Source organism: Brienomyrus brachyistius, chromosome 21, assembly GCF_023856365.1.
Source record: "Brienomyrus brachyistius isolate T26 chromosome 21, BBRACH_0.4, whole genome shotgun sequence".
Classification (NCBI taxonomy): Eukaryota; Metazoa; Chordata; class Actinopteri; order Osteoglossiformes; family Mormyridae; genus Brienomyrus; species Brienomyrus brachyistius.
Genome location: NC_064553.1, coordinates 19,377,763 through 19,392,799, shown reverse-complemented (window position 1 = coordinate 19,392,799; position 15,037 = coordinate 19,377,763). Strand labels below are relative to the sequence as shown.

The following is a 15,037-nucleotide window of genomic DNA, read 5'->3' as shown; positions in this document are numbered from 1 at the left end:
AAGGGGGAGAATGAAGACCAGATAGGTTAAAAGAGCTGGGTGAATGTAGGCGGCATCACCTGAAGTGACGGTGTCTAACCGCTTTCAGGTGCTTCCAGCTTTAGAGCCGGCAGAGATGGGGGAGGCAGGTGGGCCCGTGGACACCAAGGAGCCGCCTAACCCCAGGAGGAGGGAGGTTGTGGTAGTAGGGGATTCAGTTATTAGAGGTGTAGAGAGTTATGTGTGCACCTGTGATAGAGAGTCCTGTACGGTGTCTTGCTTGCCTGGTGCCCAGGTAGGGGACCTTCTGAGTCATGTGGACAGGCTTTTGACCCCAGCTGGGGTGGATCCAGTGGTCATGGTGCATGTTGGCACCAACGACATAGGAAAGGGCAGGAGGGCTGTTCTGCAGGATAAATTTATAGAAGTCGTGGTATTCTCTGGAATACTTGCCGTGCCACGTGCAAGCTAGGCTAAGTTAGCGATAAGGAGATAAGGAGAAGGGTGGTGTAGGAAAGAGGGGTTTAGGTTTATGGGGCACTGGAAGACATTGTGGAACAGGTGGAACCTCTTCAAACTGGAAGGGATGCATCTGAACCAGAGGGGAACCAGTGTATTGGAGAGGCATATGTGTAGAGTAGATGAGGAATGTTTAAACTAAGGACCGGGAGGCAGGGAGGTTAGTTAAGAATATAGGTGGGGAGAGACAGAAAGCCCCAATTAATATTAAAAGTGGGCATTATGAAACGCCTACCCTTTGTGGTCTGTACTTAAACGCTAGGAGTATTATAAACAAATTTCATGATTTAGAGGCTTTAATTTCATCAGACACATGACATCATAGGAATAACAGAAACATGGATGAGGGACAATGATGGAGAGGAATATAATATGGATGGTTCCATGTTGTTCCGTAGAGACCGGTTAGGCAAGAAGGGAGGTAGTGTTGCAGTATATGTAAAAGAGAACTTGCAGGCAAGGGAGCTCACCGATGAAAATAAAAGTACAGAAGATGTATGGATAAAACTAAATGCTAAAAACTCAAATGGCCTAATTGTCGGTGTTTGTTATAAAGCACCTAATGTAGCTGCAGAGGAAAGCAGAATGTTATATGATGATATCAGGATTATGAGTCATAAAAATGATGTGGTGGTTATGAGTGATTTTAATTTACCTGGGATACAGTGGGACACAGTCTCTGGCTCTTCTGTAAATGAACTTGAGATGGTGGAATTGGTACAGGATTGTTTTTTTACTCGGTTTGTTAATACCCTACCAGGGGAGAAGCCCTTCTTGACCTTGTTTTCTCTAATAACCAGGAAAGGATTGGAAAATTAGAAATTTTAGAACCACTGGACAGTAGTGATCATAACATGGTTAAATTTGAGGTTAATTTTAGTGTCCGAAGAGCAAAGTCCAAAACAAAAGCATACAATGTTAGGAAGGCGAACTTTAATGATACAAGACTGAAATTACAAACTGTAAACTGGATGGAGTTAAATAGCAAATCGGTTGAAGAGGCATGGGAATTTTTTAAAAGCTCATTGTTGCAAGTGCAAGAGGACTTCATATCTGTTTCCAGCAAAACTATATCTAGGAAACTGCAACCAAGGTGGTTCACTAAGGAAATTAAGAATAACGTCAGGAGGAAAAAGGCTCTGTTCCACAAATGGAAATTAACTAACGATTTCTAAATAAAGCAGGAGTATCTATATCTACAGGTTGAGTTAAAAAACAACATTACACTCACTAAGAGGAATGTAGAAAGGAAGATTGCATTGGAGGCTAAGGATGACATTAAAAGTTTCTTCCAGTATTTTAACTCCAAAAGAGCTCTAAAAACTGAAATCACTAATCTGCAGGATAATAAGGGTCTTATAATTGAAAATGAAATTGATATAGTAAATGAGTTTAATGATTATTTTACATGGGTGTTCACAGTAGAGAACACAAGAAACTTACCACCATTTAGTATGAATACCGCGTCGTCTATGACCAATATATGGGTTACTGAGGCTGATGTGGTACAAAGCCTAGCTAAGCTCTAAAGAAGTAAATCACAGGTCCCTGATAGCATCTTACCTATATTTTTAAAAGAGATGAGGGATATTATTAACCAACCTTTAACTTTAATATTCCAGAAATTGTTATATGCTGGTGTGGTACCTTCTGATTGGAAACGTGCTAATATAACTCCCATATTCAAAAAAGGGGATAGAAGTAGTCCAGCCAACTATAGGCCAATTAGTTTAACTTGCGCAACTGGAAAAGTAATGAAAGCTATAATCCAAATGAAAATGGTAGATTACCTAAATTCAAATAACATTCAGAGGGATAGCCAACATGGATTTAGGAGAGGTAGATTCTGTTTAACTAATTTTCTTGAGTTCTTTGAGGAAGAACAAGAGAAACTGATCACAAAAAGGCCTACGATGTAATGTACTTAGATCACCAGAAGGACTTTGATGTTGTCCCCTACAAACGGCTCTTGCTTAAGCTCAAAAGCTAAATAAGCTTGGATTGAAAACTGGCAGAAAGCAGCGAGTAGTTATTAGAAGAACAATGTCACAGTGGGCCTGTGTTCATAGTGGGGTACCGTAGGGTTCAATTTTAGGACCACTATTGTTCCTAATTTACATGAATGATATTGACACCAATACATACAGTAAACTGGTTAAATTTGCAGACGACATCAAGGTGAGTGGTGTAGCAGATACTGATCTAGCAGCACAGAGGCTACAATGGGATCTTGATTTAATTAGTGACTGGGCTGATACCTGGCAGATGAAATTTAACATAGATAAATGCAAGGTAATCCATGCAGGGGACAGAAATATAAAGTACAGATATTTTATGGCTTCCACTGAAATAAAGGTAGCTGATTACGAGAGAGACCTCGGTGTGTAAGTTGATGCTTCCATGTCCCACTCTCGCCAGTGTGGGGAAGCAATAAAAAAGGCCAATAGGATGTTGGGTTACATCTCTAGGTGTGTGGAGTTTAAAATCAATGGAGGTGATGCTACGATTATATAATTCCTTGGTAAGACCCCAGCTAGAATATTGTGTGTAGGTTTGCTCACCATACCTTAAGAAGGACATTTGAGACTAAGAAAGTATTGGTTCTTGCAACATTACTAATGGAAATAATGCAAGTCATGGAATTAAAACAAGTTTGTCTACATAGAATGAAACTATGAAACAGCTGACAATATACCTTCCAGTGTTACTCCTTGATGCAATGAAGCAATCTGAGAGTTGTGTCATTTCTGTACATGACAAACATTACGGAGACTGCATGTGCTATTTACCCATCTTCTCTTGTCTCTTAGAATAAAAAATGCATTGCAATAGAGGGTGTAAAGAAGAAAAGCAAATTACAAATTAACACCGACAGTAAACTTCAAATGCATAGGTAGAATATAATATGAATGAATAACCGAATGAATGAATGAATCATTGTTCATTCCGTGCCATACAACTATTTGGTGAGTCAAAAGATTGCCTGGAAAACAACAACAATTTTCAAATACAAGTAGTGTCAACAAATCTGTACCTTACCAACCACTGCCATTAACAAACATTTAAGAATACTATGTTGGTAAGTACAAGAGTACCTTCATTGAACCAAAAAAGTAAATTCAGTAGCACATTTATTAGAAAGCACAAAAAAGCACAATATTTATATCGTACAATACAAGATGGAGAGAGCTTACACGCAACATGAAAGATCAAAGAAAAAGTAAGAATTATGCATTCAATAAGAGGCCAATGTATTTCCAAGTACTGAAGAAGAAACTTGCTTCAAAACACGAAATGAATTGCTATTTTGAACATTATTTTAAACATATAATACTTTAAATGTATAAAAGAATAATTTACCCTGACAGAACAAATCTAACAGCAGAATAAAAAAAAAAAAAAAAAAAACTTACTTGGCCTCAAGCATTGAACTGGTAAAAAGAGAATTGGTAATTATCCATAGCTTTATCAAACAATGCCGTACCATCACCAGCACCCTAATAGGAGTAATGATTGTTTACTTAAGTCGGCATGAGGAGAATAAAACAGCTGCTGAAAAAACCTAACTATATACAGATTGATGTGATGATGTCTTATATCACCTCATTAACAGCCTTGACTAACATCTTTCAAATAAAACCCAGAAAATGAAAGAAACCCCGAAGATAACCTATCCCTGTCGGACACTGTAAATTCTGCCAGAAATCATACAAAAATACAACAGCACTCCAAAGATTCCAAGTTGTTAATCCTTACCATGCCATTTTACCTTTCTAAGTAAAAGTTCTATTATTGGAATTTCCTGAAATGCATACCATTTTCTTTAGATCAGTCTTTTATGCTTACTGATTATGGTAAAATGGTTAGAAATTTAATAGGAAGTTTAATTAGGCTCAATTAAAAAGGCTCATTTCCACTACTGTGTGGATTAAACTAAAAAGCTTCATAAATTTCTTAATTTTTTTTGTCTTTACAAAGAAAGATCAAATACAAGCGGGGCAAAGCTTTCTGTAAACAAAATATATATTTTTGTGTACCATAAAACCAGACATATAGTAGGTTTAACTGACAGGAAACTATCAGGACTACATACAGTGGTGTCCTCAGTGAGATAAGAAAAAGAGTTCATGGTTCAATGGCAATTTCTCATGATTAACTCCCGTGAAAGTTCACCTGGAGGAAAGGTTAATACACTTTTGTGTAACTGCCTTAAATTATTTATGAGGAAGCCTGAGAACTGACAAATTTTTTTAAATGCTTGCTTAGACCATTAAAATAATCTAGAATTCAACTGGTATGTGTCTTCCCAGGTACATCTACCACTAAGACCGGTGTTATGTTTTCAAGCCCCCTGCAAAGGATAGATAAGTAGCATGGAGCATTAGTCTCTGAAACAAAGACAAGGCAGGTATCACTGTGAAAGTAACCGAACCAGTCAGCATTCTGGACTGTAAAAGCTTCAGCTGCTCTGAAGTAAGCAGACTGTAGTCAGGGAATCTCATGGGAATAGCAGAACTGCACAAAAACGACCTGCGGAATAAACCCGTCCAGACATGACCCATTGACAAGTACCTGTCAGCTACTTACCACAGAAAAATCAGCTACAGTAATCTCCTTGTGACTAACAACTTTCCGAATAAAACAATGCTGGGAGTACTACCACTAAAAAAGGCACTCACACTGCAGCTAGAAAACAAGGATCAGGACTGGCAGAGCACAGGTGCTGAGGTTACATCTCAGTTACAGCTTTCTGCCATGGTGAAGCATGTTAATTTTGTATACATCCAGTAACAGAGTCACACATAGCTGGGTGTTTGTTGGTGTCAATTGTGTTGTATTTGGACTCTCCTTTGCTGAAGGGACAAAGAAATTTTCCATTACACCCCACTCCCAAAATGTAATGCAGATGTATAAAAAAATGAATACGGTTGAAGTTTCGCTTTATTTCTTCCATAACAATTCTGCCTTTCAAATGAATTTTGTTTACTTCTGATAAGCAACTATGTTTGAGAGATTAACAGCTAACCGGAGTGAAAAGAAAGACTAAAACAGCTGCCTTAATGACTGCAGGTAAAATACATAAAATCTACATAAACCACAATAAATAAATAATTAAGGACACAAAAGTAAATGCATACTAATTATGCATAGAGTGCTAGTCACCAATTGGACTTAATGAAGATGCCCATCTATATTGAGCGATTAAATCACTGATTTTATAAATGGACTCACTTTCACAAATTCTCAAGGCCTATTTCTGGCAAAAAAATTGTAATAATTAAGCAAGAAGGAGAAAGCAGACACACTGCAAGACCCTTTGATGTATAGGTATCCTGGTACAATACCATGATTATTTGTGTTCAGCATGTTAACCATGCAATAAAGTAACTAGTCAATAAAAGAGCAATGTGAGAAGTGATCACTCTTTTCAATGACATTTTCCAAATGTATTTAAAATACTTTCTTAATGACTTGAATATCTTGCTCTTGACCTTGACAAGTCCCTCTGGATAGAAATCAGATTTATAACAAAATCAATTATTGCTTCAAGTACAGTTGGTTATACCAATATGCAATCATATATGTATTACTTTGAAACTCATCAAGAGATCACTGACACTAAAGCAGAAGACTACCAGTAGCATGGAGAGGGATACCTTTAGTAGTGTCATAGCATAGTGTTACAGCAATGCTTTCTTAGGTTTCTGTCAGTGATGCTGGGAGGGATTTTACTTTTTATACCCGTTCCTATTCCTACCTTGCCATGTGTGCACTATAAGCTTTTTTCCTCTCTAAACACCATCATTACCCAGGGATTACCTTCAATTTACCCCAAAATAGGATTGTGATTATAATTTTTCCCCATAGTTAGCTACAGTAAAATAACAGCAATTTACAGTTAATTGTTAACAATTATCAGCTACATGGCAGAATGCTTTTGTAAACACAGGATTGACTTTTTCCTGCTTAATTCCACCATTTTTAGCAACATTGACATAATCTACTATACTCACCAGTCACATTTTCCTCCAGTAGTGAAACATACTACTGCAGCTGAATACATAAAACAAGCAGAGGGGGTCAGGGGCACCCTGCGCTGTTCAACTACACATTTACATACCTATACGATTACAAATGTGGTGGGTCCAGCATTTCAGAAACCAACACCTCCAAGAAATGGTATGCACTAGTGTGCGGAGTTTATATAGAATTGAACGACTAATAAAAACATACAGGAAGTGGCATTTCTGCAATGTGAAATACAATGTTGGTGTTTGAGTTTAGAGGAGAACGGATAGCCCCATTAACTAACAGGAAGGTTTCAATTGTAAAAATAAGAGTGCAGTAAAACAATAGTATGCAGAATGGAATCTGAGCACACAATTAATCTACCATCAAAGCAGTTTTGGTGGAAAAATTGGGTCCTACCTGGTACTGGCTAGGTGTACTTAAGGTGCCCATGTATTACTCATTAAAATTGTAGAATTCACTAAATTAACAGTAATTCACAGTAATATGTTGTGAGAAAGCAGTCATAGCATTCAGGCCAGCAAGTCTGAAAAGGCACCAGCTCAGATGACTAGTACCAAATTTACATTGTGAAGCCAGGTCCAAGTTGATAAAAAAAAAAAAAATGTAATCAGGGACTGATTTGCAGGCAGTCAAGCAGGTATTTGACTCCCCCTCCTTGATCTAACCACCTGAAATACTACATTTCTTTACCAGACTAAAGGGAAAATAAGTTCATGTTGAATCTAAAATGCAATTCATATTTTCGTGAGACAATGTTATTAAATTACAAGTTTAAAACAAAGAAAGTTATCCTAATGACAAATACCCCTACTACAAACAAGTGGACTTGTTGATGTAACATTATTATAGACAATGTAAGGGTGATCGAGCTAAAACACAAATTTTTTATTTTTAATTGCATTTAGCAATATTACATTGTTACAAGAAACCAGATATAATGCTGAATTTCTACAGCTGAACTGAATTATGGGACATGATTAATCCAGCACACAGCCGCTTTGCTGATTCAGCAGTTTCGTCTGTCTGTACCTTAGTCCATGACTCTTACCTCACCTGGTGACCTTCTGTTCCCTGCAGCAGGCATTACTTCAACAGCTCTTATAATCAAGACTGAAATGTTTGTGCTCATGCTTAATTATGCGCACGCTGGTTTTAGCAGCCACACCACTCTGTAGACATTGCCCTATGGAAAGTCACTTACAGCTACAGCATGTTTGCTTCCACTTATTACTATAATAAAAATTTTATTTAGACTGTTTACAGTTTAAGCAAAATTTTATTTTTAATTGATAATTAATAGTCCAACATCAGGATACAGACCCAGTGATCTGAGCTCTCTCCATTCTAGCAAACGGCTTTCCACGGTGACATACAGCCTGGTAAATCACCAGCGCATTGCAATGAGATTGAGGCATTTGCCACAGGCAGACGGCAACAGGGCATCATACTTTAAACACAGGCTCCCCAAGTCTCACATGCCAGCTCAAAAACATGGTAGGATTCAAAATAAATGCATGGGCAAAACAATCACAAAAAAAACGTATGAAGTAAAATGAACACAAATTAAATAAAAAGAAAATTATTTTGGAAAAAAAGATAGCAGCAACAATATATATGCTTGAAAAAACAAACTCAAAATTTTGAATCACAAAGGGTGATTTTTTTATTCTTAACTTAATATGACACACATACAGTGGGGAAAATAAGTATTTGACACTTCAGCATTTTTATCAATAAGGGGACTTCTAAGTTGGCCATCGACACAAAATAGATAAAAATCTGCTGCCATCTACCAGAAAGCTGAAAATGAAAAAAGAGGGTGGACATTTCAGCAAGACAATGATCCCAAACACAAGGCCAAGGAAACAATGAATTGGTTTCAAAGAAAGAAAATCAAGTTGCTTGAATGGCCCAGTCAATCACCTGACCTAAATCTCATAGAAAATCTATGGAGAGAACTGAAGATTAAAGTTCATAAAAGAGGCCCAAGGAACCTTCAAGATTTAAAGACCGTTTGTGTGGAAGAATGGGCCAGAATCACTCTTGAGCGATACAGACGACTGGTCTCTCCATACAAGAGGCATCTAGAAGCTGTAATCACCAACAAAGGTTTTTCTACAAAGTATTAAATACAGTGTGTTCAATACTTATTCCCTGTGTCATTTCACTTTATTTATTATCACTCAACTTGTATACTTAAATGTTCTGATTTCTTTGTATGAATTCAATATTTGGCTTGATGGCAACATCTGGTGGAAATTTTGTGTCAATAGCCCACTTAGAAATCCCCTTACTGATAAAAATGCTGATGTGTCAAAAACTTATTTCCCACACTGTATTTATTGTTTTGCAATTCCCTTGCCACCACTTCCATTTCAAGTCTTGACCGTTCGCTTAAATTTCATTTAAGCATTTTTAAGAGACCTGTCAATCAAATGCTCCTACTAAAAAGAATTGGTGAAATCTTCAATGTTTTATCTCGTCTTTAAGTTCGTTATCAAGTTGCAAACCACCGTTGTGGGACTTTCTTTTACATTGAAACTGATAATACAAATTTTTACATCTGTTTTTAATGTTTATTCACTCTCAACAAATATTTTTGAGCAAATAAAAGGCATAAATTCAGCTCACGGGGTATAAGATGGAAAAATCCATCTTAGCCAGTTAAGCAAATGATAGTTCACTTAGGGTACATCCGCACTAATACGTTTCTGTTTTTTCTTACAATTCTGTTCACACTATCATGGATCTTTTTTTCCAGAAGCAGAGAAAAATTTCAGCACTGTCCAACAACTACTCTTTCTATAAATGCATTAGTGCGGATGCTCATAAAGGTAAAAATTTTGTTACACTTACATCAGTGAGCTCCGATTGGTTTGTACTTAGCTTGTGACCCTTTCTGATTAGCTCTATTCATTTAATGTCTCTTTTCCTAATTGGTTATTTTTCACAGGCATAAAGAACGCTTTTCATTGTTGTCATGGAAGCAAGCCACTAACATGGAGGATGTACAGGATGCTACCTGGCATATGTTGTTTTGCTTACTTGTGTGCACCTAAATGGTATTTTGTGTACATTGTATGCTGTTTACAATGATTGCGAAGCTGAAACAGAAACTGAACCTGAGCCAAGTTTAAGTGCAGCTGTAGCTTATGATAAAGACATCCAGCCATCGAACATTAGGGTAAGACAGGAATGCACTGAAACGAGGGGAAAAGAGTGAGACTGTAGTGACTAAATTGATGAATCCCTGCATTGAGGCTGTGATGGTTCCTTTTATGTAGAGCTTTGTGTTTGCAACGCTACAGTACTCTGATATTTTGCTTTTGCTAAATAATATATTGTGCATTTACTTTAAAAAAAATGGTTGTGCGTGAGATTAATCAACAGTCAAGCGTTTATAAAAACTGAACTTTATTACTAATCAAAGTCAAAATAATTGAACCAATATCTATATATATATATATATACACACTTCACTACTTCTAGAATTATAGAAAATTCTGGTTGGACAAAAAACGTGACACATTGTGCTCGAGCTACAAAAATCAAAATATAAAAAGGTGGCACTTCTAAAAATATACTATAAAAAGCTTTGGTGAAATGTGCAACTGAAAAATCTCAGAAATATATACATTAACAAACACTCTTATATACAATATACACAATTTTACAAATGCTAAAGCTAAATAAACTAGCCGACCTTTTGACTAATTTTTTGTACAAACTAGTCAGCAGGGTTTACAGGCAGCTTGCAGTTATGCAAACTTACAGGTATGCTGCTGCAGGTCCACTGATGCCGACCTTTGTATGCAGAAATGTGGTCTGCTTTCCAGTACTGAATAATACAAGCCATATTCTGAAACTACATGAAAAACTGCAGAACACGCTCTTGTTTTTGTTAGATCACCTAACTAAAATTTTAAAAATGTCAGCCGGTGATATTTGTGCAGTCATAAGCCATATCATTTGCCTTTTACAGAGCAGTGTGAACACAGTTTTTTTTCCACCCACTCTACTGACAACGGTAGTGCAGACACAGATCTTTTCTTTAGAAATTAACACATTAGTGCAGACGTAGTTGTAGTACTGTACCGTAGCATACTCAGAGTCAGCTCGATCTTTAAATTCAAAAGTATTAAATGAGCTGGATGTGCATCAGCCAACACCAGTACTTAGCCTAGTTAGCTTCTACTTCATGTCCAACATTTATATACCTGAACTGCCTAACCAAAATTTTATTCTATTATAGTTATTTCATGTAGGCATCAGTTTGCTAATTATATATATATATATATATATATATAAATAATTATACATATTATATACATATATGTTATATTATATTTTATTATATTAAATATGTTATATTTTATTTTATTTTACCCCATCGATTGATTTGATTGCTTCTTTTCGGACACATCCATCCATCCATTTCCCAAACTGCTTATTCTACTGGGTCGCAGGGGGTCTGGCCCATCGCAGGGCAGACTCACACACCATTCACTCACACTTTTCGAACACAATATACTATTACATTATACATTATATACTGTTTATTAGGGGTGTAGAAAATATTTATACACTTGAGTGTTGTGATAGTATGTTTTATGATACTGTATCCATTCTCAAAAACACTGCACCAATTTTTAATTAAGAGTTTACATTCAAATATTCTGGCCAGATGGTGGTTCATTCTGTGTTGTGTTGAAACCACCAAACAGTGTTGTAATCCATCTTCAACAACAACAACAAATTTATTTTTATATAGCGCATTATCACATTACATTGTCTCAAAGCGCTTTACAGCATCCGCACCCAAAGCCCCCAGTGAGTAAGCCATAGGCGACAGTGGCAAGGAAAAACTCCAATCATTTGACTCCTCCACTCCAACATAACGTAAACTGAGAACTATGAACCAAGATGGCAGAGCACACAGGGATGAGCTACTGGTTTCATTGCTTCCAGTACTGACATTTTATTCTTTTTCTTTTCATTTTGGGTGTGTGTGTGTGTGTGTGTGTGTGTGTGTGTGTGTGTGTGTGTGTGTGTGTGTGTGTGTATGTATATATATATATATATATATATATATATATATATATATATATATATATATATATATATATATATATATATATATATATATATATATATATATGTCTTATATTTAATAATGCACCTTACTCTTATCTTGGCGTCTATAGACTTGCTCCAGACGACATGTTACTGTATTTATACAATGAAAATAAAGGCATCTTATTTTGTCTAGAAGTATAAGGGCACACTGTCAACATTAGTATTAGCTAACCTAGCCAACTAATAACATTACCACCAATGGCTGAATCAAAAAGAGTTACACCAGCTCCCTCAAAAGCTAAAATGTCGGCTCATTTTTGTTTCCATGATAAAGAATGCACTAAGGAGATTAACAAGAGCCATGCTTTTTGCAAAACTGTGTCATGTATCCTGCAAGCACTTTTATTTTATTTTTTACTAATATAGACATATTCCTTTGCTCAAACTGGATGTTACAGGAACCGTGACAGGACTAATTGCAAATGCAGATCCCACTGCTCCGATTGCATAAAAAGCAAGCTTTAAATAAAAGCTTTACCCAGATTTTATGCATATGGTAGTGTTTTATATACAATGACAGTTTTCTTAAAATCAGGTTTTTGAAAAATTGCAATGTATCAGCTTGCTTACAATATCGCAATATATTGAACTGCAACCCATGTATCATACTAGTCATCATGAGAGAATTCTGGGGACTGGGGGTCCTAGGCAAAAAAAATACATGGGGGACTCCAACTCGGCATGGTAACATTAATTACCTGTATTTTACTGTGAGGTATAAATTAATAATATTAACAAAGAGAATTTAAGACACAAGACCTTCATTTTCGCTTTTGTGTAAAACAAAACACACAAATAATGCAGATTTGTCATTGCAATGTACTACATAATCAGCTGCCCCCAGGGGCCCCCTCCCAGTTTGGGGTCCTAGGCCATTGCCTGCCTTGCCTGTCATGTCGCCTCTGGTCATCATGATACATATCGTATCACCAGATTCTTACTGATACACAGCCTTACTGTGCTTAATATATGTAATAGCTGGGAGATTTATTAGGTTATTCATGTCAAATTTAGGCTACGTTCACACTGCCAGCCACATCGTTCAATTACAATTTTTTGCTCAGATCGGATTTGTCTATCTTGATGGTTCACATTCATAACTACATATAACACATCGGTGCTCCGAAACGTCACGAATGCGCACATTGAAACATTTTTGCACGGGTGAACAACAAAACACGTCATATCTGTGGGACGACTCATGGCATTAAAAATGGAGGTGTTAGTAGCTCACGCATGTATTGCACTTTGGTGTGGAGGATGACAAACAGTGAATCACCTGTACATGAGCAGGTCGAAAAGGAGAAGGAAAAAAAAAGTCAGGCGGTTAGCTTTTTCTGTTTTCGCGGTTATTGCTGGAACTGCTGCACCAAGAGATGTGTGGGTACGAGCCTGCCGGTGCAGGCTGATGATGTCAGCAAATGCGTATAAGCAAAAAACCATATGAATTCCGATCTGAGCGTTCACATTCAGGTTGCCTGGCTACGAATTGGATATGTATCCGATTTAGTACCACATATGAAAGTGACACAAATCCGATTTGAAAAGATCAGATTTGCGTGTCCACACAGCCATGAAAAGATCAGATCTGTGTCATATTAAGGCAAAAAATCCGATTTGAGTCACTTCACCATGGCAGTGTGAACATAGCCTTAAAGTCGTAACACGTTATTTTTGTTTACATTAGCCCATGCTGCATTTTATTTCTCAAAAGGGAGATCAGTATAAGCATAGATTTTAACAGAGACCTATAATAATCCTTCCTGGCTGTAAGCAAAGTGACAGTGTAGGTCATGACATAGCACAGAATTTTGGAATTCAAAGCTAAAACCAAAACATTTATTTAGTGTCTCATGGAGAAGTTGATGTTAGCAGGTTTAATTTGTTTTTAAAAAATAGCTGGATAAAAGAATAACATAAAAATATTATAATTTGCAGTATTTGCTTTATTTTATTCAAGACTTGTACCTCAAAATCTTAAGATTGGACATAAATTTCTGTAGTCAATCACACTGGACAATACAATGATTTCATACTGTGGCAAACAGGCTACTGCAGGCCTCTCCCAGTTGCAGATTCCCAGCCTTTAGCATTGCTCAATTTAATGTTAGAAATTAACTGAAAACAACAACAAAGTGTCCACGCCTCCCTTTGTTTTGACATCACTGGGAGCCTAAATTAGAGCATTAGCAAGCATGCCATTTCAGTGCTGCCTATGACATCACCAGGTAAAGACTTACCTTCAATGGATGGAGCCTGGTCCTGAGCTGAATAAAGCATATCTTTGAAGGCCTACAGGACGAAAGAGAATGAAACTTATTTTAATGAAAGGTTATTACCAAACCATACAAAAAGCCTAAATTGTATAATACTTGTCATGGTCTCAAGTATTAAAGGAAACATCAGGAAAATACCCACCAGTCAATCATTTTTCCTTAATATCTTATCACATGTGATTCTATAACAAGTGGGATGCCTGGGCGCACATTAACACATTTACAAAACTTTTTGTAGAAGAAAAAACACCTAAAATATTTAGGCCTACACTACAGCAGGAAACAAGCAACATAGGTGTTACCCAGGAGTTCATTCTACCATTATGACACAATACAAACACTTTCCAACTTTGAAGTTTGGAGCTCATTTAAATCAGAAACAACATCTGAAGTTGTGTTCAAGGACTAGTCTCTAGAACAAAGTGCAGCATAATAAAACCAGACTTTTTCTTAAGTTTAACCCAATGGACTGGCCCCCCATCCTAGGTTGTTCCCTGCCTCATGCCCATTGCTCCGGACCCCCCGCGACCCAGTAGGATAAGCGGTTTGGAAACTGGATGGATGGAAGTTTAACCCATTCATAAAACACTGTGGTAATATACAAAAAAAGTTAGAATAATATCAATGTACAAAAACATGTAATATCCAGTCCATCCATCCATTTTCCAAACCGCTTATCCTACTGGGTCGCGGGGGGTCCGGAGCCTATCCCGGAAGCTATGGGCACAAGGCAGGGAACAACCCAGGATGGGGTGGCAGCCCATCACAGGGCACACTCACACACCATTCACTCACACATGCATTCCTACGGGCAATTTAGTAACTACAATTAGCCTCAGCATTTCTTTGGACTGTGGGGGGAAACCAGAGTACCCAGAGGAAACCCCACGACGACATGGGGAGAACATGCAAACTCCACACATATGTAACCCAGGCGGAGACTCGAACCCGGGTCCCAGAGGTGTGAGGCAACAGTGCTAACCACTGCATCACCATGCCGCCCCCACAATATACAATATAATAAAAAATAACTGGTGGCTGTTTCATTTCAAAATGCTCTTCACAGCAATCAAATCTAAGATGGTCTGAGACTT

At 37.2% G+C, this 15,037-nt stretch overlaps 1 protein-coding gene across 1 annotated transcript in view; it reads right to left on the bottom strand.

Annotated features, from left to right (window-relative positions):
- The window catches only part of LOC125717163 (xenotropic and polytropic retrovirus receptor 1 homolog), a 72,317-nt gene that overhangs the window by 52,432 nt on the left and 4,848 nt on the right, over nucleotides 1-15,037 (bottom strand). Inside the window, exon 2 of the mRNA XM_048990150.1 lies at nucleotides 13,908-13,959. Coding sequence (XP_048846107.1) covers nucleotides 13,908-13,959 — 52 coding nt within the window. The remainder of the gene's footprint in view (nucleotides 1-13,907; nucleotides 13,960-15,037) is intronic.